The following is a 25,414-nucleotide window of genomic DNA, read 5'->3' as shown; positions in this document are numbered from 1 at the left end:
GACAACGGCGGGGCGGATCCGAGAAGTGCCGGTTGGAGCCGGTGCTTCGCGCCGCGCTGCCCGTTCGCCGGAGCGGACGGAGGGAGCCGTTGCGGGCGGGCGGAGCGCCTGGTCATAGGCCGGGCCTAGGCAGGGGAGGAAGGCGGTGTGGGCAGGTAAGCGAGGAGGGGCGGACGGTGCTGACAGGTGCCCCGCGGCGTGGGGAGGGAGCGGAGCTTTCCCGAGGGCGGCCCCCGTTTTTTCCCGCCTGCCTGAGGGGGCCCCCGCCGGCGGCGGGAGAGGTGGGGGCCTGCCGGCCCCCGGTGGCCCGGTGAGCCTGCGCGGCTGTCGCCCCTTCCCTCGGCGGCGCCCCGCCGCTCACCTGCCCGCCTCCCCGTAGGCCGGCCGGGGCTGGGAGGGATGGAGGGACGGGGCTCCGGAGGGAGTCTCTATCGGCCCCCGGGGCCTGTCGGCCGCCCCGCTCCCGTGCGGGTGGGGCTGGGAAGAAAAAAAAACAACATCAAAACCAAAAAACCGTTTTCTGATTTGCGTAAGCGATATTTACACGTGTCCTTAAGTGACCCGGGGCGCCACAGGTCGCCCTGAGGCTTCCTTCCTCTCCCCCGGGCTCCCGGCGCGGCCGGGCGGCAGCGGCCCATGTGCGGCGGCAGCACCTGCCCTGGAGCAAACGGCGGGCGGGTGCCAAGTCCCAACTTCTCCGAAAGGAAGAGAAGAGTTAAACCCGCTGCCGAGGCCTGGCAGTATCGCGTGTGAAATAAGAAACGTCCCTTTTCCTCGTCTTTGTCGTTCTCTTCCTCTCCTCGGTCTTGCCCTCGTATTTCTCATCCCCAGCCAGGCACCGTTCTCGTAGCGAGGGGTTTCTTGCACGGTCGCTTTCTCTGGCATCCTAGCGAGGTGTTTTGGTGACGTGAGGCTGTTCTGTGGTGAAACTGAGGCAGCTTCCTGGCTTCAGTCAAGAATTTGTCTGTGCTGAATACTGCAATTAACCAGTTCTATAGGACTGGTTAAAGCAGACTTCTCTAGCGTGTAATGTTATATGAAGGTTGTCATTAATTACGCTGATCAGGTAAACTGTGTTTGAATTGGCACCTATTGTGGCCCTTTAAAACAGTAGCTTGCAAGTAGTGCTAGGATGAGCTAGGGACTATGTGGTCACTTGCAGTTTCAAGTATCAAAGCTACCTGTTTTGCTGACTCTCAGCTTTCCTTATCTGTTTGCTGAAGTGATAAGGTAAGGCCTCAATTATTTCCTGCTGTCTCAGAATTCTTCCTTGTGTACCTTGCTAGCAGAGAGGGCAAAAGATCAGGGCTTATTGATTTGTCTTGTTTGAGCTCTTAAACTTTTAAGGAGAGGGGAGGAAAAAAGCCCACAAGACTGAAGTATCAAAATTTTATAGTATATCACTCATAGAATATATTATGTATTTACTGTGTACGTTGCGTGTGTTTTCTTTACTCTGTGTAACTCAGCTGACTGCAAGGGGGACAGAAGAGTTGTCCTAAGTAGTGCTTTTCTTCAGTATCTGTGGTGCTGAGAAGGGCAAGGGACATGAAATGAGAGCAGAAGGGAGAACGGCAGTAGTAAAGAACCAATAGTTAGGAAAGGGAACAAGTTTTCTTAAGGGTTTTCCACCGTGTTTTAAATGTTCTGTTGTAGCTAGATAACAAAATGTTTATCACAGAGTTTTGCATTAGCATATATTTTTACGCTCTACTGAATTTTACGTTAGCATAACGTAACTGAGTTTCAACTTCAGTAGAATTGATGTACCTTTTAGAAATTTGCAGTATTAACGTGCCGGTTCCCTTGCACTCTTGAGAGAAGAGAGTTGCTGGTCTGACTCTTATTTTTTTCCTTTTTCAGGAAAATAGGATTCTCATGGGGAGAAAAAGAAAATTGCCTTTTGTTTCTGGCAAGATACCAGTACAGCTTCTCTTTGAAATTGATGAAAGCATGTTGAGTAAATTTTAGGGAGGGACCAACAATGCTAAAGAAACATCCATCAGTATTTCAGCATTGTAGAATGATCTTTGTAGAGCAATATGCCACTGCCAAAGAAGTATTTTTATAATGAGTTTCTGAAGAGAGGGTGGAAGGGGAAATCTTGTGTTCCTGTAGCTGCTGCTGTGCCTGCCTTGCCTGACATGCTACAGGTAGCAAAAGAGACTGTGGCACTATAATGTTACTTCAGCTTACCATACCTACTGCTAAAGCCATAAAGCTTTACTCAGCTGGGATTAGAAATGGATATTTTATGTGACTAAGGGGATAAGGTGTGGTTTATACTGGTCTCTGTTGTTCCCTAACTGAATGTTTCACGCTATCTGTATTCTGTGCACTGTCCCGTGGGCTGTATTTGTCCTTTCTGTAGGCATCCTTATAACAGCTGTTGCCTTGCAAATAGTGTTATGCTGCCAGTTGCTCTTACAGTTACTCTTTTTAAAGATAAGTTAGAAATCTGTGCTGTGGTTATGAAGATATTGGGTTCAGATACCATGGGTATCCATGCAGAAGGGCAAGGAATGTAAAGTGGAATTAATACTCTCATATTTAAATATTCTGTCATTTTAATGTGTAAGTGGTATAGATTATATGTTGGGTTTTTGCTAATAATTAACTAGTAAATTATATGCTTTATTCTTCTTAACTGGTGACAAGCTATGGTATACCTTGTCTAATACATATTTGTACCCTGTATGGAGTGAGTTCAGAACCGCACATCGCAAACTTGTAACTGTGCTTTGTGGTAGCTGGTAAATGTAGCTGAGAGGCTGTGGCCTGAATTTTATTAACCCTGCCACTGCCATGTGGGCAGTCAGCCTCATGAATGTCAGAAAGCTTCTTATGAATCTTAAGTTATTAATAACTAAACTGCTTATTTGTATGAACTATCTTGTCCATACATTCCAATTAGAGTTTTACCAGACTTGGTAAGCGGGCTTCAGTTTATCGTAGTTATGCTTGGGTTTGGTGATTCTTTACCCCAAGAGTTGTTAGCATGCTACGAACTAGTTGGGGATTTAATTTCTAGCTAGTTGAAATCAAATTGTAATTCAATATTGAACCAAAGTTTCATAATACTTGTGAACAGTTTCCCCAGTTATCTGGTTGAAACTTCCTTATACGGAAAGACTATACTTCCTAGTGTTGTGGTACGTTGGAAAGAAGGCAGATGATGCAGCTCTCAGGAAAGCTGTTGGAAATGCAGTTTGGGGTATAATGCTGGCACACCCCTGTCCAATGTACACCCAAGAGGATTCTAAGGGTTTTCAGCAATCGGAAGGGAATTGTGGAGAAAGCTCGTAATGGAGTATCTTCATCTCAATTCTTATTGGTGCCATTCTGTTTCAAAATAGTGTCTTCACACACCCTGAATTAAATTATGTGAGTGCGTTTTCATCAAGTGCTCAACTTTTCAGTATGTTCTGGTACTGTAAACTGAAATGCAATTTCTTATACTGAAACTGAGAATTTAGTTGACTGTGAGAAACTGAAGGGATTAAAAATGCCAGTAAGGGATCCAGTGATACTGATAAAGACTATGGTAGTAACACAGTCTGGTTTTGTTGCTGCTAATTGTTAGTAGGCTTGAGACCTTGTTGTAAACACGATTTGTTTGTTTGGGAGATACTAGCTTGAGTTGTGGTTTTAGTTTAATATGGAAACAAAGTTTTATTTTTGTGGCACAGCAGCTACAGACTATGGTCATGTAGTTTACTCAGGCTTAATTAAAGTGACATTGATTTTAAAGCTCTCACTTAAAACCCCAGGAAATATAACCCCTGATTTCCTGGATGTTATTGTTTTAGTTTTCTGGGGAAAATATTGGTATTCTGTAAGTAGTTCAGGTTGTCAAACACTTATTCAGGTATTTTCTGGTAGCTAAGTTCATCTGCATGCAAATGTAAAGATTACTGAGCTGGAATTAAAGAAATGCAAATTTAGACTCTAATGCTAAAATATTTATCCTTTAAACTAACTTTTCCATCTGAATGCATGCAAAATCTTGATGTGCATTTGTTGTGTAATCCAAAATATTTGAAGAAGAGAGGGCATTTGAAAAGTTTTAACTGAAACACTGTTTCTAGGTGTGTTTAAATTATTAACAAGATTAACTATCACTTCCAACCCATGCCAATGAAAGTGTGAAAATTATTATTACTTTGCCAGTGCCTTTGCAGTACAGGAAAACTGTTTTCTAAGTAAACGTTTTTTATTAAACATTAATGTTGTTTAAATACTAACTTTGCAATGACACTGACTCAACATCAGGAAAACACCAAAACATTGCTTAATTAAAGTGAGACGGGATGTGTCAATACTCAAATGCTTTACTGAACTGGAGTTGTTAAAAGTAGCGTCTGCTTTGCTTCAAACTGTTATTCGGTTTCTTACAAATATGGGGCTGGATTTTTTCGTTCTGCTTCTGAGTTCTTAATTGGTTCAGGTGGTGATAAAACCTTGACTGTTTTCGGAGTTATTAAACTTGGCTTCATACCAAAAAGTGTTTTTCTTGTAGTGCTGCTATCTGAAAAAACTTGCCAGTTGTTAGGTCTCCTCAGACAGCCTACTCAAAAAGGAAATTTTGCCCAGTAGAAGAGTACGTTGCACGGCTTGATGGAAGTGTAAAGCGTGAACACAGGTGCTAAGCTAACTTTGTGTTTGTTCAGGAAAAAAAGTGGGATTACTGTAGGTTTACTGTAGCTTTCAAGTTTGATCACTTGTATGTGGTTCTGAAACTTAGCATTGTTCTAGGAGATGCTTCTGGTAAGCATAACAGCGCTTTTACTTCTTGTGATCGTATGGGCAGTTCTCAAACTGCAGAGTTGGATTTAGGCAGTAGTATGTAATTTGCACGTAGACTATTACACAGTATGTGCAATGTGAAATTCGTCCTTTGGTCCTTTAATTTTATTAAAAGAAGATGTAGCTGGGTGCTTTGTCCAATTAATAAATACATAATGTAGAATAATATGAACAGGAAGATACTGAAGAGATTGAGGTGATTGTGTGCACAGCACGCTCCCTGCCAGAGCATTAGTTAAACCTGTTCCATTTCCGGTGAGTTTGTATTTGGCTGCGGAGTTTCATGAATTTTTCCTTTGGGGTGGGGAGATTCTTTAAAAAAATAACATGATGGGTTTCAGGAGAGTTTAGATACAAAAAGAGTGCCTGATGTAAATTGGAAACTTACCTGTTCTCATTATTTTATTTTGGATGTTTAGTCTGAACATCTAGAATCAAGTGTTTTAACTTGTCAGGCTGGCTTTCAAGAATAACTGTCTTTCCTGTTAAACAAGATGAAAAGCTGCTGCTTCTGAGAAGAGATACGAGCCACTGCTCAAAATCTGAATCAGCTTTCCAATGTCAGAACTAATAGAGTGAAATCAGATGTGTTTCTGTATTGCTGCCCTGATAATTATGTTTTCCTAGATGTCGTTAAATTCTTCTCTGTGGTCTGTGGAAGTAATAATATTCCTTTCTGGTAAGTTCTTCATGAAACTTATGCAGCATCAGGAAAACTTAAAACCAAAACAGTTTTTTGGCTGTTCTTAAATCTTGTAGCTATATTTGTACCTGGTAATAATTATGTTGCAGAGACAGAATGTATTTGGTATATATTTTTGATTTGTGTTTCTGTTGATGTTCACTTGATGTTTCTGTTAGTTCTCAACATCTATTATCCTAATAGGATGCTGTTTGGTCTTGGCAGTTTATAAATACTGAAAAAACATCAGTTTCCTTTTTAAGTGAAATGTTGGAATTTTAACTTATGGTACCAAATAACTGTTCATATTTTAGAAACATCAAAGCGATTCTAGCTAGAAAAGGAGTATAAATGCAAATTCATATTTCTGAGATTAGGCAAAGGTGATAACTGTCTGACCGCTATTAGAAAAAGTAATAGCACGTGTGCTGCCAGCTGTCAGAACCTAATAGAACCTGTAGTACAATCCAGAATAGCATCCATGATTACTTAGTAAGAAGTGTTATTACTGTATAATGTTCCTCATTTAAATACTTTATGAAGAATGGGAGAAATATTACCTTGATTTTATGGCTGAGGAATTTGAGGTAGAGAGAAATAAAATGACTTGTATAGAACTACTCAGCTGTCAGAGGTAAGCATCCCTATTAAATGGGTTGGATATGGTTATTGTATTGGAAAGCAGTGTTTGAGCCAGGAAAATATGTACAATAGAGGTTCTGAATATCTAAACCACTAGATTTCAGTACTCTGCTCTGTGCAAAACTAGCAGGACTTCCTATGGTATGAAAAATGTTGCCCCCTTTGATCTTTGTCTAAATGCAGTGCTGTTGAATTCCTTATAGGAACTTTATCTGGAAGTATCAAACCAGAATATGAACACGTTTTAGTTAATACATTAGTACCTAAGGTGTTACATTACCATATAACGTATTATATTGATAGCTTAGTTATAGCGGCATGATACCCTGTGGACTACAAAATTGACCCAAATGCTTACTTGACTTCTTAAATAGGATTTGTAGTCCACGCTATGTTCTGCTGTGACAGCAGCACTCCTGGTGGTACTTGAAATTAATTCAGAGCTAGTTCAGGTGTGCGGGCGTACTCCAAGGCTTCTCCTTCTGAGAGTATTTTCTTATTTCAGACTTGTTTCCACTGGTTACAGGAGTTGTCTTGGTTATTTCAAGGGTCTCTGCCATTTATAACTTTATTGAAAAGTACACTGAAAATGGAAGAGCGTGTATGAGCAATTCCTGGCCTTTTCCCAGAGAAAGATGGTTTTTGTTAAATAATCATAACTGGTTTATACTGCTGGCTTTTTTGTACTTTTACTGCTCTTGAAGACTGTAGATAATAAACTATACTATAATTAAAGAATCTGCTAGTAGGGAAACTTTGTAGTATTTAAGCTGTGAATATTCTCCAGTGTTATCTTCCTCTGCTTTATTTTCTGATGTCCTGAGCACAGTAGCACAATGGATGGACATCGTGAGTATCTGCCTGGCTTCTGGAAACTAAGGGGATAAAAATTAATTTTCTATTGTAGTACTTATCTTGGTATGCAGAATTAAATAGATACCATTGTGGCTTCCTTTAGAATGCTGGAGGGATGCAGCCGATACCATTGTCTTATGGTTATGTATTCGTATTTCTCAGCATGAGAAAGACCCAAGAATGTGGTTATGAGAATAAAAAGGTGTTATAAGTGAGCTTGAAAATCTAATTTCATGCAGTTGGAAGGTGTCTGACTCTGTGTTAGCTACATTAGTACTGGGATGAAGGACTCGATGTGCTGTTGTGTAAGATGGTTTCTGGGAGAGCTATAAAAGGTACAGAATACAACAGATATCAGTTCCAGTCTAGACCTTTTGAGATTGCTTTTCGTGTGATCTTCATTGCTTACGAAACAATGGATGAAGAACCAAGGAGACTTTTCATACTTAATGCTCCAAACTTGTTCTAAGATTTCTTTGGGACTTCGAAGTAAGGACTGTTTGTAGTATTGGTATAGTATTTCTATGTTCAGCATTGCCATATGGATTGTAAAAGCTAGTTGGGGGGCAGGGAAACATCAAAGGAGGCCTGTTCTTTTAGGTACCATTTAAGAGTGTAATCTGCGCCACTTCTGTGATATCTTCCATGGCACCTTTGGGCTGGAATGTTTGACAGCATGGCATGCCTGCAGTCATCTCTGGAGAGAGTTGTCTCCTCCCACGCTGGTTTGAATAAGTATTAGCTGAGCACAGATGGGCTATGTACTTCCGTCCTGAGAAGGCAGATGCATTTCCCATGCTGTTTTATCCCTTCCTCTCCACCCCCACTACATTCTCATTCCTCTTTTTCTTATGTTAGAAAGCCCACTTCCTTTAGCCTACTTAAGAGGCACCATCACTCTGAGCATTGCTAGTCTCACAGTTCTGATTTTGGGTTTGTTGTCTTTTTCTAAATGGGATGATAATGCTCTTCAGGCATCCAGATCAGATTTGTGCAGGGATGGTGCACCTGTCTGCTACGAGTATTTTCTCGGATAGTAGTGGAGGACAGCCTTTGCTGCTCTTAGGGCTACATCATCGGTGGCGTGTTCCTCGTACAAAGGATTAGTCCAGGTAGGGTTTTCCCCTCTTTTTTTGGTTGCTTCCAGCAACTGACTCAAAAGGTAGAGGAAAAAGCCTATTGTTTGCACAATTTAATTTTTTTTACACTTTCCCATTGCTGCAGTCCCCATAAGTGTTAAATCTTATTTTTATCTAGTCTACCTGTTCTCTGTTCGGCATGGCCTATGACCTGTCTCCTTTTCTGTGAATTGCTTGTAATTTTTGTGAAATTACCAGCTTTGTCTTAGCTGATATAGTATGGAGTCACTCTGGAAGTTGTTTTCTGTAACCTAGATTAAATCTCTTGCACTCGGCTTGTTTAGAAAACTATTTATCAAAGAAATGCGCTTACTTGGTCTAGCAAGCTCTGTTTAGTTTTTACTTCTATAACTTGAGTGTTATATTTTTTGAAAGGAAAAAACTTAATGGATTTGTAACTGGACTTGTTTGTTTCTTTAAATATATATGAAGTTCATGATTGTATGTTTGTGTCTGTGATAGCTGAGCCACTCTGGGGTGATATTGATGATTTGAGTACATTGCTGTGGGTGATGCAGTCTAGTATCTCAGTGCTCTTGCAATCCTATTTCACAAATCCATTAACATTTAATGAAAAAAGGTAGGTTTGTCTACAAGGAGGTAACTGATACATGCTTTGAATGTGCTTGGCTTCAAACTTATTTGTAAAAAAAGGAAAAAGTCTCTTGTACTGCTTGGGTGCTGATTCTGCTTGTGTTACTGTGTCCCCTTTTTGAGACTTAACATGAATTGACTTTCTTTTCTGTTGCATTAAATTGTGCACTTCATTATGGGCTGTCTAATGCCGAGCTTAAAAATACAGTTCTTTGGGCTCTTAGAAGTGTATAGATACTTCAGAAGTAGTAGGAATGCATGCCCCTCTCCTACTTTTTATTCAATAGTGAAGTTTTTGTTTACTTGAAATGTTACAGGGCCAAAAAAAAGGGGGAAAGGAGGCTGGCAGAAGATAGTGCTTCACTTTAAATAGTAACCTCTTTGTGTTGAAAATGAATGTGATCAGACTGTATGGTGCCACTTAACAGATGTTTGGGACTTGTTCTTTGTTTCAGTTTTTTTTTGGCCCCTGTTTTTACTTCATGAGAATAGCAGAAGCAACCTTCTGGAAGACTGTATCGTTTGTGGTTTGCACCAAGAGGTGCTAGTCCATGATGATCTCAGTAAAAAAAGGTACTCGAACTCTGTACAGTATCATTTAAAATGCTTTTTATTGGATTTGACACTATATAAAGAAAGAGAATAGTATAGGTAATCTTGCATCCCTTTAGAAGCTGGAAACACGAGTTGTGTGTGCAGCACCAAATGAGCCTTCAATCCTTGTGCAGCACACCACGCAGACCCTGCCTGTAGAACGGGTTACCTCATTTTGATCGTTTGAGCTAATATAAAATTTTCTTATAAGAAAACAACTCTCTGCATCACTTCTGCTGTCAACCAGGAAGGATGTTCACAGGAGAACTGCTTGCTGCGCTTCTTGATAAAGACAAGGACGCTTTGTCAATAATCGCTGGTACCAAGTGGGAGCTGCCTGCAGACTCCTCTGCTGTGAGCTGCCTGAGTTTATCCTGTGGCCAAGAGATCTGCACTGCACAAGCCTGGGCTTGTTAACTAGCCAGAGGGGATCACTAACACCTCAATGTGCCACGACAGTTTTTTACACTCTTATTTTTTTTAAAAGTCTTATGGAACTCTCTAGTTTTTTTTTTACTCTGTTAATGGGTTTTGCTATATTTCCTTAGGAATTGCCAAGCAGACTCGTGATAGCAGAGCAGTTTTTTAGTGGGTAATACCAATGTGGAGTTTTGGCAGTCTTTTTCTGTTAATATTTTCCTTTTTAAGGAGGAATATGTGAGATGTACAACTGTTTGAAGAAACGTAAATTAATGTACCAAATAAAAAATCTGTCTAAAAAGAGTGCTAAAGTCTCTGTTGAGAATACAAATTAAATAAGTTCAATTATTAGTTAAATATTAGAGTGAAACAAAAAATTTCTCTAAGTGAACTTACTCTTTGGATTCTTTGTATAACCAATACAAAGTACTCTCTTCTAAACATATGCTTGTTTTGATATTTATTGTAATCAGTATTTTAGATGTTAATACCGCTCTTAAGTTTATATTTGTAGTTAAAAAGAATTAAAGGGATGAAGGCACAAGGTGAAAATATATCTATGGTCTGCCAAAGCTACTACAGCTTGGCTGTAGTTTTATCTTAATGTGTCCTCAAGGAAAGAGGAGACCACAGCACTGGAATACTTGTCTGTGTAGTTAAAGTCCTTCTTCTGTCATACTTCTGTCTTCACCTGATATAACCTTAACTTCTTTTTTTCTTTTTTTTTTTTAAAATGCATCTCTGAGTTTGAAAATAGTGCTAGGACACTAAAGCTGTACAAACTATTGCTTACTAGAAATGTTCAGGTTTGATTCAGAGTCTGGATTCTGCTTGGTTTGGTGGGGGTCTTAGAAAGCCCCTTGACTATGAATGAAGTGGTATTTGCTCAGAATGTAGACAGCTTTCTTTCAAAGAGCTCAGTTGCGTTGATGCAATTATATGCAAAACAAAGCTGGTCTACCTTTCATTTTACTTTAGTTTCTTTACCATTAGATTGCTTGCCTGTTTAACTCAGAAACATGCTTGTTCAGAAACCTAGGTTTCCTAAGTTTCCTAGGTACCTACTTATCAGGTTTTTTTCTTTGTTTTGTTTTGCAGTGGGTTTTTTTTTTGTGTAAACTCCTTGTCTCACCTACTGTCTGTTTGGTCTTAAACTTGGGTTTAAACTGAGTATTTGTCTTGCTAGTACAGGCCTTTCTAGGAGCACAGATTGTGACCTGTTATAGCTAGAATACAGTCTTTAGCACCTTGAACTTGAGGAGAGGGCTGGGGAAGGGGCTTTTACCAGTCAAAGTATGTCTATCTGAATATGAATTTGTATTTAAAATAGCTCTCCAGGCTGGACTAGTATTAAACAAAAAGCACATTTAACAACCTTTTAAATTCATATCTTGTAATACAACTTCATTACAGACTTCAACCCTCAAAATAATTGACTTGGTTTCTCCCTCTCATCCACTATTGAGAGTTAGGCTCAAGTAACTTCATGGACTTTTGCAGACCTTGCTGATGTGATTCGTTATCCTGTGGCCTACAGGTATGTAATTCTAACTACCTGTGGAATCACAATGTCTGAAGATGATCCATCTCCTCCCTAGTGAGTGTTTGACCAGTGACATATTTTTCTATCAAAGATTAATTCTTTACTGGTCTTCTTGAATAGAGAAAAGACTTAATACTTGCATATTGATGGCATTTAATGAGAAGTTAACTTTAATATGTCTCAAGGAAGGCAATGGTCTTTTCTGGAGTGCTGCAGGCATAGGTTGGAAATGCATAATGTAGTGTACCTAATTCTGCACAGCCAGATTTGAAGAGTAAGTCTTGTGCTTGTAAAGCAAATCAAATTGGAGTAAAGCTTATTTTCCATTTAGATTAGACTGCAAGATAAAGTATTCTTCTTGCATTAAAGAGAAAGGAAGTAACAGAATAAAGACAGATATTCTGAGTTTAGGGGAAGCTGCCTTTAAGGTGTTTCTTTTTCAGGTGCTGTAAGGCCTTTTGTGTTCAACCTTGGAATGCCCAAGCTTTTGGGTAGCTGAGGAAACGATTTAAAATACACTCGCTATGTTGTACTCTCTTTCTCAGCTTGCTGAAGGTATGGTAGTGGTAGAGCTGGGTAGTAGTTGCTTAATTTTGCAAGACTTTTTCAGCTTATGTGCTATGCAGTTAACACTGAAGCAGTAGTAGAGGAAAAGTAACCCATGTAAAGTGAAAATGTCAGTGCAGCCTAACTTACTAAATTTTAAACTAAAAACATGTTTACAGTAGTCCACACACACACACCGGAAACTATTGGGCTACATAGTTTTATGTAAACAGCCTTCTCCAGAGAGCAAGGATTGCTTCTTAAACAGCCTAAGACTTTGCTATTGCTGTTCCACGTCTTATGTTCAGCAGTATTGTGTTGAGAGCAGGAGTATTTAAGAAAGGCAAGGCATCTAGTTAATCCAGATGCAGATGGTGAGATTGTCTGTAGTTTTAATTACAGTCTTTGATTGTTTGAAAGGTTCATATGGAAAACTTGAACAATGTTAGTGTAGTCTTGAACATCCTGTGCTTGAGGAATATGCTGGTTATTGTAGAGTGTGGGAATGTCTTCGGGTTTATTTTAAACACAAAAGGATAATCACTTATACGTGTTTAATTATCACCTGTGACCTTCTTCAGAAGGAACTGGAAAGAAGCTTTCTCTAATCTTGTTTGCATGTTGTTCTGCATTCAGTGGAACAGATCCAAAAATACAAACCCCACTGAAAAGATTCTGTAACTGAATCCGCTGCATGTGCACACAAGTGGTCAAAGTACAGATTCGGAAAGACCACACATCAAATGTAGTGCTTGAATTGAGTAGTCTATTACTTATTAACAGGAGGCTTAAAAAAAGGCAGAGGTGGTCATCTGAATACATCTGTTAAGAGTACGTATGGCAGTATCATTCTTTATAAAGTCGGGCTTCCCTGGGAACTCTTGCAGTACCCAGTTTTTTGTTGTTTAGGGAACACTTGGAAAAGGAAATAGTAGTGTGCTAATAGCAGGGGAAGTTTTAGCCGGGAAGGATGTGTTTCAGGTGAGAGAGAAAAAGTGGTACACTAGCTAGAAGCTAAGTTGGTACTGTAGTTCAGGAATCACTTTTGATAGAAAATTGGTAAAACAGACACATTTACTTTGTATGTCAGCATCTCCCTATCTCAGTTAAGAAGCGCATCGTGTTGTTGGGATAACATCATGACCCTAAAAAGATTGGCTGAAAACTTGATGGCTGCATTTCTCTGAGGCAGAGGGGAAAAAGGCAAGATAGAGGGGCCACTGGAATACCTGTCAGGTGTGCTTTAGCTGTATAAATCTATTTTGATTAACTTAGTGTGTCAGAAACACTAGGTGAATACTTAATCAACAAAAACAGTGCAGCCTTAAAAATAAAACAAAGCTTCCTGTCAGGTACGGGCTTTTTGTAGCCCATTATCCTTTGGGGAGGACAATCGGGCACTTATCTTGCTGCAGAGCCATCCCCTACTAAATGTGCCTAAAATTATGTGAGCAGTGACCAAATGACGCGGTAATACAATGTTAAGTAACCTTTTGGCAGCAGGGGAGGGTGAGGCAGGATATCTGATGCTTATAGATAATATTTTTCAAAATGATAGGCTTTTATTCGTATTCTGGATATGTTTCTATTGATCAGATTTATAAGTCTTGAAGTAACTAAAAATTGCCTAGATGTTAGCGATCTTTATTACTTTATTTTTCTGGCCTGCGTCCCAGTACTGCTCTGGGGTAACTCTCCTGAAGTCATCATTTAGCCTGGGGCTAAACTTCTGTCTCATCTTCTAAGAAAGATTGCCAATTAAATTAGGCCACTTTGAAAAGCTTTTATGGCTTTGATATGGGTTGAAAGCTGCTGGAGATGAAATTTATCAAACCCATTACAGTTCAGCATTATTCCATTTGATTAGTCACTCTTGGTGTACAGATAGGATTTGAAAGAAAACTGTCTTTAGCAAAATGATCATTAATAATTCACATGTTTATATTACACTTGTATGTACTGTGTACTTCTCTAATAGGAAGCTTTATTTCATATACATAGAATTGTAATAAATATGCATACTTCATTGGCAGGTTTAAAAAAGTAGTCATTAGCAAGACCAGAGTTCAAGTATTTAAATACTTAATATTGCGACGCTCACTTTCTGCTAGAAAGTGTTCTAAAACCGGAGCAAGAATGTAGCCTTTTTTTCCTGAAATATGTAGTAGCAACTAACAACTTTCCACTTCAAGGCAGGGAGGTGAGAAAGCGTTTTATAGAAACAGACCTTACAAGATTACATGGGTCAGTCTCACTTTGAGTTCTCAACCTGTATAATGTTTGAGCATTGTGGCATTGCTTGAAGAAGGTGTATTCGGTTATGCATATTCTCAAGTGTACCGATATTTTTTTAATAGAATTGGCTTGCGTTCCATTTTCTGTTTTTCTTTAAGTGACTTAGAGAAAATACTTTATCAAACACTGTTAACTGTTTTATTGTACTCTGAATTCTGTCCCTTATACCCAACAAGAGCCTTGCTTATTCCCCCAAATAGGTCTGTTACCCGCCGAGTGGTGTTCTTTATATAAAAGTGCAAAGTACGTATGTGCGTTATTAAATTATGTTACTTGTAACTTTCTCTAATAAGCATTTAGTTATATAAAGCATCTTCTTAAAATGTTAATATCTGCCTAACTCCCTGATGATGTTCGTCATAAAAGGATTTCTTCCATCCCCATGCTAATTGGCCTTTTCACACTATTTTAAACTCTCAGCCAGTTCAGTGATCGCTTTGACTTTTCAAATGTTTTTCTTTGTTAAAAATATATTATTTTTACCTTTTGGTCTTACTTTGTTGAATCATTCAACATATTTATCTCTTAGCAAGTTCTTTACAACTTTAACCAGGGTCTCAAGTCTTTCATTTCTGTAACAAAGTTCAAGTAAGAAGAATTGACTGGGTTTAATTCTAGATCAGAAATGAAAAAAATACTTTTGATTTTTCTGTCTATGTTCAAATCAAGCATGTTTGGCTTGAGTCGAGACACGATCCAGATACTCTTTGCAGAATGAAAGCTTTAGTTTGAATGGATTTAGTACCCTTTTGTACTTTACTTTTATATTCAAACCTCAGAGAATTAAACCAAAAGAACTCATTTTAAAGGTATTTACAGATGTGTTTTTTGCAAGTTGAGCTGGAAGGATTGAAGAAATTGCTATTTCTTAGCTGTGGTTAGAGCATCTCAGCTGCAGGGCTAGTAATTTTACTTAAATGCAAAAGCTGTTGAGCTTAAATGGCTTTCAGTGCTTGGAGAGGGGACAATAATAAGGGTCATTACCTTATCTCTACTTTAGGAAAAGCAACTTTTAGATGGTGACCAAGTAAATAATTTGATGGGAGTGGCATCTTAAATTATTCTAACTAGATCTCTAGTTAGATCTTTTTCTCATTAAATGTTGAACCTTTAAAACACTGCTGCAGAAAGAGTAATGAGCTGTTGTTCTTATACTCACAGTTATTGGAGTTCAAATATTTCATGATCTGATGGACAATTTATTTTCTCTCCAGGAGTGTTTTGTAACCATCCTGTCCTACAGCTGCTTTCCCTTGAGTGGGCCTGGTGAGTTTATACATTCTATTAAAAGTAGCCTTGTCAATGCAAGAAAGGTTAACTTATTTTCAGCCATTCTTCCTTCAAATGTGAATGTGGAGTAAGAATAAGGTTTTGCCTTAGTTCAGCTGTTCTTTGTCTCTTTGTAACACCTTGTCAGCTCTGCTTGGAATTGAAACGTCCAGTACCGATATATTATGAATATGAGCCAGCAGTGGGCCCAGGTGGCCAAGAAGGCCAGTAGCATCCTGGCTTGTATCAGAAATAGTGTGGCTAGCAGGACTAGGGAATTGATTGTCCCCCTGTACTCAGCACCAGTAAGGCCCCGCCTCGAATACTGTGTTCAGTTTTGGACCCCTCACTACAGGAAAGACATTGAGATTCTGGAGCGAGTCCGGAGAAGGGCAACAAAGCTGGTGAGGGGTCTAGAACACAAATCTTGTGAGGAGCAGCTGAGGGAACTGGGGTTGTTTAGCCTGGAGAAAAGGAGCCTGAGGGGAGACCTTACCACTCTCTTAGAACTACCTGAAAGGAGGTTGTAGTGAGGTGAGGGTCAGTCTCTTCTCCCAAGTAACAGGCGATAGGATCTGAGGAAACAACCCCAAGTTGCACCAGGGGAGGTTTAGATTGGATGTTAGGAAAAGTTTCTTCACTGAAAAGGCTGTCAAGCATTGGAACAGGCTGCCCAGGGAAGTGGTTGAGTCACCATCCCTGGAGGTATTTAAAAGATGTGTAGATGTGGTGCTTAGGAACATCATTTAGTGGTGGACTCGGCAGTGCTAGGTTAACGGTTGGACTTAATGATCTTGAAGGTCTTTTCCAACCTAAATGATTCTGTGAATAAGAAAAGTACAGAACATTCCTGTTGCTTCGTATCTGTAGTGCTTAAACTTTACAGTAAGTTTTCTCTAAAGCTGGTAGTGTCTGTGGTATTGCCATGGACACTGGATAGTTCATTGATTATTTTTTTCAGGATGCAAATTATGGGCTTCTGTTTTTGAGAAACTTGAATTTCTGCTAAACTTTGGTATATCAAATTTATGATTGAATTCTACTTCTTGAAGTCTTGCACGTTGCATATTTTATTTTCACATAGTTATTTGGCAAAAAAAGTCATTACTTCCCAGTTGAAACGGGGCTAGCTGTAGGTGGTTTCCTGTTTTTTGTGTTGATGTGACTGTGCAAAACTTTGACTTCATATTCTACATGATTGTGTCTGAGTATGTTGTGTTCCATTTCATGTAGCTGTAGCAATGCAAAGATTAATGGATTCTGATGTCCCTAATAAGGCAGCAGTTCTAGTGAAAGCTGAAATGTTTGCTCTTTATTTAGGTGAAGCCACTAAAAATAAAGTATATTCAATGTTTTTTCCATCCAGAATGAAGACAGATGTAAAGATGGCATGTCCAAGGAATTTTAAAAGGTGTAGACCTCCTGACTGAGCAGTGCTGTGAATTTTACTCTCTTTAATTAGTAAAGTAAGTATGAATCAAACCTGTGCTGCTGGGGGTTAAGCATGCTACTTTTATATATATGACAATATTGGACTATAACAAGTTATGTTAGCTTCATTTGCATTCTGTCGGTAAGCTTAATTCTCTTGATGGGAGAACATGGGAAATTATATATAGGAATATGTAATGCAAAACTGCTCTTTTGAGAATTTTTGTGTATTCTTTACTCTTTAAGTGGGTAGAATGATTTAATCTAGTAGAAAATACTAAATTACAGGACACATCATGTTAATATAGCGCTCTGATTCTTGTAATTCTTCATACACAAGAAATCACTTTTGCTATGCAAGTTTAGGACAGTGGTGAAGGACTGCTAGTAATATCACACGTGTCTTTAACCTATACCTGCTTGTTGCTTCTACTTGAACAGTACCCAAATGTTTGGTCAAAATATACTGTCTCCTGATCTGTGACGCTAGTTTCGCTCTTCATTTAAATTTTTATATCCCAAGTAACTTTGCTTAAAATAAATATGATGCTTAGAGTTAGGTGCCAGGAGTTCTTGGATCCTCCTTCTATGCTCTGGATGCTAGGCCAAATGTTACACATCTAAAACTGTGAAAATAGTAATAAGCTTAAAGTGTTTAACGGTGAGATAAATTGTTTGTAACAATTCTCTAAGGATGTCTTTTCTTTTTTCCTCTACCAGCTGCTGTTCTCTCACAGGTGAAAGTCATGATCACGCTAACAGAACTCAAACTCTTAGCAGATGCCCAGTCATCATACCACATCCTAAAACCATGGTGGGATGTCTTCTGGTATTACCTCACCATGATAATGCTGCTAGTTGCTGTGCTCGCTGGGGCCCTCCAGCTTACTCAAACCAGAGTATTGTGTTGTCTTCCTTGCAAGCTAGAATTTGACAATCATTGTGCCGTGCCTTGGGATTTAGTTAAAGCCAACCTTAACATGTCGGCTAGCTCTACAGCACAGATAATCATCCCGCTTAAAATCCAGAATGATCTCCATCGGCAGCAGTATTCCTATATTGATGCAGTATGTTATGAGAGACAGCTTCACTGGTTTGCCAAATTTTTTCCATACCTAGTGCTTCTGCATACCTTTATTTTTGCAGCTTGCAGTAATTTCTGGCTTTACTATCCTAGTACAAGTTCCAGGCTTGAGCACTTTGTAGCCATTCTTCAGAAGTGTTTTGATTCTCCATGGACAACGCGTGCCCTCTCAGAAACAGTTGCCGAGCAGTCTGTGAGGAAGTTGCCAATAGCCAAATCAAAAGCAGTGATTTCATCACCTGGGAGTTCAGTAGATATAGGGGCCAGCAGGCAGTCCCTACCATACTCGCAACCTGGCTTGGAAACAACTGGAAGAGAAAATTCTTCAAGTGTTCTTGACAAAAAAGAAGGGGAACAAGCTAAAGCTATATTTGAAAAAGTGAAGAAATTCAGAGTACATGTGGAAGAGAAGGATGTCATATATACAGTGTACATGAAACAGATTATAGTGAAAGTCATTGTATTTGTAATAATAATAACTTATGTCCCCTACTATTTATCATTTATTACACTTGAAATTGATTGTGTAGTTAATGTTCAAGCCTTTACGGGCTACAAAAGGTACCAGTGTGTTTATTCGCTAGCAGAAATTTTTAAAGTTTTGGCTTCTTTTTATGTTGTTTTAGTGATCTTCTATGGCTTAACTTGTACTTACAGTTTGTGGTGGATGTTAAGAAGTTCACTTAAGCAATATTCTTTTGAGAAGTTGAGAGAGAAAAGTAATTACAGTGATATACCTGATGTAAAGAATGACTTTGCGTTTATTCTCCACTTGGCAGATCAGTATGATCCTCTTTATTCCCAACGATTCTCAATATTCCTATCTGATTTGAGTGAAAACAAACTGAAACAGATAAATCTTAACAACGAATGGTCAGTGGAAAAACTGAAAAATAAACTAGTAAGAAATTCCCAAGACAAGATTGAACTTCACCTTTTCATGTTAAGTGGTCTTCCGGACAGTGTTTTTGAACTAACAGAAATAGAAGTCCTAAGCCTGGAACTTATTCCTGAAGCCAAACTTCCTTCAGCTGTGACCCAGCTAATCAATCTCAAAGAACTCAATGTTTATCATTCATCAGTAACTATGGATTATCCAGCAGTCAGCTTTTTAGAAGAAAATCTGAAAACATTGCGCCTGAAATCTAGTGAGATGGGAAGAATTCCATTTTGGGTCTTTCATCTAAAAAACCTACAAGAATTGTGCTTAACAGGATATTTCATGCTAGATCATCACAACTCCATATACAATGAAAGCTTTCAGGGGCTAAAAAATCTGAGATCAATTTGCTTAAAAAACAACCTCTCCCGTATACCTCAAGTGGTTACAGATCTGCCTTCTTTACAACACTTGTCTATCAACAATGAGGGAAATAAACTGATAGTGCTAAATAACCTGAAGAAGCTGGTAAACCTGAGAACCTTGGAATTAATCTGCTGTGATTTAGAGCGCATTCCCCATTCCATTTTTACCCTAAACAATTTGCATGAAATCGACTTAAAAGAAAATAATCTCAGAACAGTGGAAGAAATAATTAGTTTTCAACATCTTAAGAACCTTTCTTGCTTAAAATTGTGGCACAACAGTATTTCATATGTCCCAGTGCAGATTGGTGCGTTATCAAATCTGGAACAATTGTATCTAAATTATAATAATATTAAAAATGTTCCATTGCAGCTATTTCTTTGTAAAAAATTACATTATTTGGATCTTAGCTACAATAAGCTAACCTCCATCCCTGAAGAAATCGGTTACCTCACCAATCTGCAGTACTTGGCTTTGACAAAAAACCATGTAAGTAGAAGTTTGAATTACTACTTAAAATAATAATAATAATCATAATCAAATATTGACTTAATCTGCCATTTTTTCTGGAACAGCCTCTGGTTCAAAATGCTTTTGTGGTGTTCATGATTAAAGTAAACCCAATCAAGCTGAAAAAAGGGATGGTGCTTGTTTAATTACTAAAACTTTGGTGTCATCAAAACTTGCATAATAGAGAGTAAGTACTATGCTGGTCTGTAGCAGCTTAAGGGCTCTGATCCAGAGATAGTATAGCTTAGAATGGCTGCAGAAATGTAGCTTCTCTTTCCCTGCAGCTGTCTATCCTATGTAATATTTTAATGGAAGTGAACAGTGTTAAATTTTTGCATTAAAATGACAGACTGAAAGCTGTAGTGAATCAACAGCTAGCTGATGAGCAGCTCAGCTGTCTGATTGGGAAGAGGGAAATAATTATAGCTGGTAACCTCGTTAGCCATGCTAAACTGTCTGGCTTGTTACCATGGGGTCGAGGCTTGTGACTTAAGACATCTTTTGGGGTTTATAATTGTTTTCACTGGTGATGCTGGTTTTGGATGTTACATGTCAGTAGCGTGGACCAGGGCTACTGTACTGCACAGAAAACTGTTTGTACAGGTTTCACAACACAGGAACTCTAACGTCTCTCCACACAATCTGTGTTTGTTTTTCATTAAGTGATTCTTAGGAGACAGTAGCCTATTTATCTCCCCTGCCACCTGCACATGCACACATTTGTACGCACTTCTGCGCATGCATGCATGTATACGCTCCCCCCACCACGCTTATGTCTTGACTTCTGCCAGTAGCTGAGCATCTTCAAAACAAAACAAGTATATAAAACCATTGTGGTGTTCTCAAGCACTTTTTTGCATAATGATAGAAGCATTACATTTTCCCTTTCCTTATCCTTCTGTAAATTAAGAGGTTGGGGTTTTTTTATCCTAAAATAAAACCGAGAGATGTCAAAACATGCAGCTGCATGTAGGCTAACAAGTTCTAATGTACATAATTTTTGTTCTTTTCTTTCCTTTTTCTAGATTGAAATGCTGCCTGATGGATTATTTCAGTGCAAAAAGCTGCAATTTCTTCTTCTGGGAAATAACAGTCTAATGAATTTATCCCCTTGTGTGGGTCAGCTACTGAATCTTGTTCAATTAGAGCTCATTGGAAACTATCTTGAATCACTTCCTGCTGAACTGGAAGAATGTCAGTTCCTAAAGCGGAATAGTCTAATCGTAGAAGAAAGGTTGTTAAAAACACTTCCACCTCGCGTAAGAGAGCGTTTGCAGACGTGCTCAGATAAGTGCTAAGTTTAAAATGAAACTCTGCATCACTGCGTTTTACAAGCCTTTTGCTTAATATCTCTCTAAAGATCTGTATAGGTGTAGAGAAGTGAGGGAGAGATAACCGTTTACAAATCAGTCTTAAACTTAAATGCATCGAACTGGATTGTGTTGGAAAAGAAAAATTTATTTTGATTTGAATAAAAGATCAGCCTTTAAGAGGTAATCATATGATTGAAAAATCTGAAATACCAATTGTTGGTTGGGTTCTACCGGTTAATTTGGTTAAATGTTTATGATAGTATTGAAATGGAAGAGTTGATTGCCTTGCTATAGTGAGAGTGTATATACTTTTTTCCTATGGGAATTTTTTCTGTTGATAGTTATGATTTTAAAAAGTTTCATCTCCTGTCGTATAAGATCTAAGAACCGTCTGGAATTAGTTTCTAAATATGAACTCTTCACTAACTTGGAGTATATTAAATTCAGAATTTAAACTATTGAGCAGTTCAATTGCATGGGGTATACTGAAAGTAATTTTTCAAGATACCTTAATTTTTAAAGCTTTTGAGAAATACTGAGCATTAATTCTCTAATTTTTGGAAGATGCCATTTGAATCTTGCTATTAAAACCAGCTGGACAATAATACCTGAAACCAGTTTTAGTATTTTACCTTAAAAATAGTAAATACAAAATGAATTGCTGTCTAGAAGTTGGGAGGAATCAGAAGAATCTGGAGTAACTGTTGTGTGCATGTACTAAACAATAAATCTTACAGTACCGATCTTCATAGGTAACAATGGCCAATGGAACATGATATTGTTGCAAAGTTGTCTTCTGTATGTTGTGAGCATCCCGGGTGTTAGTGTAGTGTATGTGGCTGTTTAACATTTTTATAACTTCTCATTACTGACTGCCTCAGTGCTTCTTCTCCACACCCAGTTACTGTATTTTGATGGCTGGGGAGAGGATGAAGGAGGTTTGTATTAGATAGGGACAGAAAGACACAATTAAAACAAACCAAATAATCACACAGTTTGTAAGCACTTGGGAGGGAAAGAAACAGGAAACATTATAAGCTTTGCCTCTTCTAGGGATGTAATAATTTTATAGTGGTGGAATGAGCTCTTATGCCATCCTTAATACTTGCAAAACTGGATGGAAATAAAATGGTTTCTGGCTTCATTCTTCTGCTGTGCGCTGTTTTATTGTATTTGAAGTCTTAACTCTCATGATGATTATCATGTTCACTAAAAATGTAAGTTGTACCCCTGGGATAAAAAAGCATCCTTTCCAAAACATATTTGAAAAATTTTTGTATTATATTAAAGTTTTCAAACCCAGTCTTAATTATGGGTTAAATAGATGAGGTAAACTGTGCTCTTAATGACTTTTTGTTCATCAAGTGTGCTAACTATACGTTCCAATGTGTAATAACAAATCATCACAGATGAACCAGATTTTACTGCTAGACTACTTCTAGTCATCTCTTGCTCCTGTTCCAGTGCCACTCTTGTGGAGAGTAAGGTTTGTTTTGAATGAAAATGCCAAAACCAAGTCTGATCAAGATGGAAGTAGGAGATATCTCTGCAGTAGCCGTGCAAGAGGTGCATCTTTATTCACTGTACTGATGACATTCCAAAGACCTCTGTAGTTAGAGCACTTTTCTTCTCAGGGAACCAAGATGTGGTATAACTATTACTTTTTATGTAGTTCTAGAAATGTTTAGTGTAAATTGATTAGTTGTGTTTATGTGCAGACCGGTGCTGCTGGAACAGTCTTTCATAGTGTCCGTATATAGCTCTTACAATCTCTACTTTCAGCTAATTTTGAATTGTATAATAGTTCCGTAGGAATTGACATGGTTCTCACACAGAGCTAGCTGTGGTTAAACCAGAGTACATTGCTTTGCACCCCTGTGGCAAGAGTTTTGTTAATAATTGCAATAGGTCTGTGTCAGGGCTTTATAACTTAACATTGAAGAACACTTCATGCCAGAATTTGACATGCAAGACTTGCAGTCTAGTAATTTTTAAAAGATTAAGCGAGCATTTTCTTTAAAGCTTTTTTCTAAATTGGAAAGCTGTATTGAAAAAGTTAAATAAGCAAGTAGCTGGCTTGGCCAATAACTTCAACTTTTTAGCAGTGCGTCTGTCCTTTTCCATAATCAACAAAACTGATGGAGGCAAACAATGGTCTTTAATGGGCATTTTTATGCTAGTTCTGTCAGAGTGAAATAACAGAAATAACTTGGAGAAAGGTACTTCATTTCTAAAATGTGTAACCTCAAATGAGTTGGGGAAACACTAAGAAATGCATAAGAATATAAATACTGTTTTATAGGTAAAATTTTTTCAGGCTTTAATATTTTTTTCATTCTGCACCCCCTCAAGAGGGTTGGATTTTTTCACTGTATATCTGAATGTTCATAAAACACCCAGACAAAAGCCAGAAAGTTTAAAGGCTAGCATGTCTAGCCTTGTTTTCAAACCACAGTGTGCCTTTGCTATCTATTTTATACCATGAAACCCAATCCTAGTGCTTAGAATTGAGGGTGGAGACAAATATAACTCTGAATTTCTTGAATTCACTTCAGCCATGACCTTAATATTCAATATTTCTTCAAAATGTGGGGATTTTCAGGGAATCAATACATGAATCCAGTGTCATAAACTTTGTACAATAAGTATTGTTGGCATCTATTCTTTGTATTAATCGCTTCCAATCAAAAAAGGCTTTTCAACTTGTTTCAGTGTTGTATTGTGTTTAAGAACTTTGTATTGTGACCTTCCATATCGTGACCATTTTTTTGAAAAATTAAATTTTTTTTTTTGCATTACAATTCTATGAACTGTTCTTTGTTTTCCGTATGAGATGTTGCACTTAATGCAAAGCTCAGAAGTCTGCTTCCAGCTGTCTGTGCTTATGTGCTAGCAGGTATATCTTCCACAGGAAAGCGTGAAGATAATGAACAGCGGTGGGAAATGAACACTATGCTCTGTATCAAAGCAGTTCTTGTGTTCTGGGCTAGGAGAGAAACTCCTGTGTTGATTAGAACTAAGCTTCCATCTTAATCATTGTTACAGAACCTTTTTCCAAGTCTCCTACTTGAATTTTTGTGAGCTGGTTGAATATCGAATGCAGCCTGGAATTGTACTGGAAGAAGTGAGAAGGCAATGATTCGCTTCCCAGCTTGGCACATACAGCTGTCATGCGGCTAAACTGCCAAAAATAATACTGCTTGTGGTAAATCATGAATGTGTTTCAAGTATTGCTCATTGTGTTAGCTCAAAGATCTCATTTCTATTGAAATGCGAGATGATACCTGATGGCTTTTTGTGGCAACCTGGGTTTGGCTCTGTGTTTTGAAGTTAAGGAAAAAAACCAAACATGCAAGTAATGTTATGTATTCCAGTGCTAGATTCTTATCTTTCAAAATAAGGACCTTTCTAGGAAGTTTTACAGAACTGTGGCCCTTTCTTCTTGGAGATGAAATGAAATAACTAATTAAAAATGACTTGCGGTTTACCTGTTATGAGGTGGCAGTGTTAGTAAAATAAGGCATAAGATTCTTCTTAAAGCTGTTGTTCCGTGCTCCTACAGATTCACGTATTTTGTTTTCATGGCAAATTATTGTAGTTTTAATGATTTTTTTTTTTTTTAAACCAGTAGATTTACATCATGCTAACAAACTTCCTTGGTATGTAGACTTCCCATCTTGAAGAATGTGACCTGCAGTTCATTCTGTAATCACTTTCTAATAAGTGACTCTTTCCCTCTTTTCGTTTCCACCACAATAAATGCCAGGATTATAGGGAACAATATAGGAGCAACTGAAGAATTCTACTAGGAATACATGGCTGCAAATCCTGAAAGCAGAAGGCAGCGTATGTCTTCCTATGGATTGTTTATATCAAGAATTTTACAGAACTTTAGGTATTCCTGGAGATCAGGAATTGATCATGCTTTATTTGGCCTTGCTGGGTGGGCGAGTCCCTCAAATGTGGAATCTTGGTAATGCATTTCCCAGGGAGAATGCAGAGGCTGTGCAGTTTACTTGCTGTTGTGATGGAATGGATGGCTAACATAGGCTGTGGCAACAGAGAAGGAGTTGTAGTTAGTTGATAGGAAAAAGCACGCAGTGATACTGCAGTCCTGTATGCTTGTAGGATACAGCAATATCTCAGGAATTCTGTGTCTGGAGAAGTTCCCACCCTGGTGTTACATTAAGAGTTTATCCCAGTCTTTCATTGCCAGGACGCACAGGTGGCAGAGGGGGCAGTAGCAACCACTCAGGGGCTGGACTGGCATCTGAAAGGGTTTAGGCATTAACCCAGTCTAGTGAATTTAGTAAATGAACCGTTACATCTTTATCTTGTTGCCTCCTTATGTTTCTCCATTTATGTGAATAACTGTTTTCTTTCTC

The 25,414-nt window shown here is 38.5% G+C and overlaps 1 protein-coding gene across 4 annotated transcripts; it reads left to right on the top strand.

The window, feature by feature from the left end:
- On the top strand, positions 1–23,830 carry LRRC8B (leucine rich repeat containing 8 VRAC subunit B). Of its 4 annotated transcripts, XM_054211930.1 has the most exons (7): positions 12–155; positions 9,174–9,291; positions 14,317–14,359; positions 15,331–15,382; positions 16,752–16,851; positions 17,537–19,695; positions 20,742–23,830. In XM_054211930.1, the coding sequence occupies exons 6-7, from the start codon at positions 17,563–17,565 to the stop codon at positions 21,012–21,014; spliced, it is 2,406 nt and encodes an 801-aa protein (XP_054067905.1). In that variant the 5' UTR covers positions 12–155; positions 9,174–9,291; positions 14,317–14,359; positions 15,331–15,382; positions 16,752–16,851; positions 17,537–17,562; the 3' UTR covers positions 21,015–23,830. The 4 variants fall into 4 exon arrangements, with proteins under 4 accessions (XP_054067907.1, XP_054067903.1, XP_054067905.1 ...); XM_054211932.1 differs by lacking the exons at positions 9,174–9,291; positions 14,317–14,359 and adding an exon at positions 19,782–19,903 and having other exon boundaries at positions 1–155; positions 20,742–20,822; XM_054211929.1 differs by lacking the exon at positions 14,317–14,359.
- Positions 23,831–25,414: the final 1,584 nt, after the last annotated feature.

Source organism: Rissa tridactyla, chromosome 8, assembly GCF_028500815.1.
Source record: "Rissa tridactyla isolate bRisTri1 chromosome 8, bRisTri1.patW.cur.20221130, whole genome shotgun sequence".
In the NCBI taxonomy this organism is placed as follows: Eukaryota; Metazoa; Chordata; class Aves; order Charadriiformes; family Laridae; genus Rissa; species Rissa tridactyla.
Note: the sequence above shows the minus strand (reverse complement) of the source record. Positions and strands in the feature narration are given on the sequence as shown.

Coding starts and splice junctions, on each gene's coding strand:
- LRRC8B (XM_054211928.1), top strand. CDS start 17,563: ATGATCACGCTAACAGAACTCAAACTCTTAGCAGATGCCCAGTCATCA. Junction 19,696..20,741: donor TGGCTTTGACAAAAAACCAT/GTAAGTAGAAGT, acceptor TCCTTTTTCTAG/ATTGAAATGCTGCCTGATGG.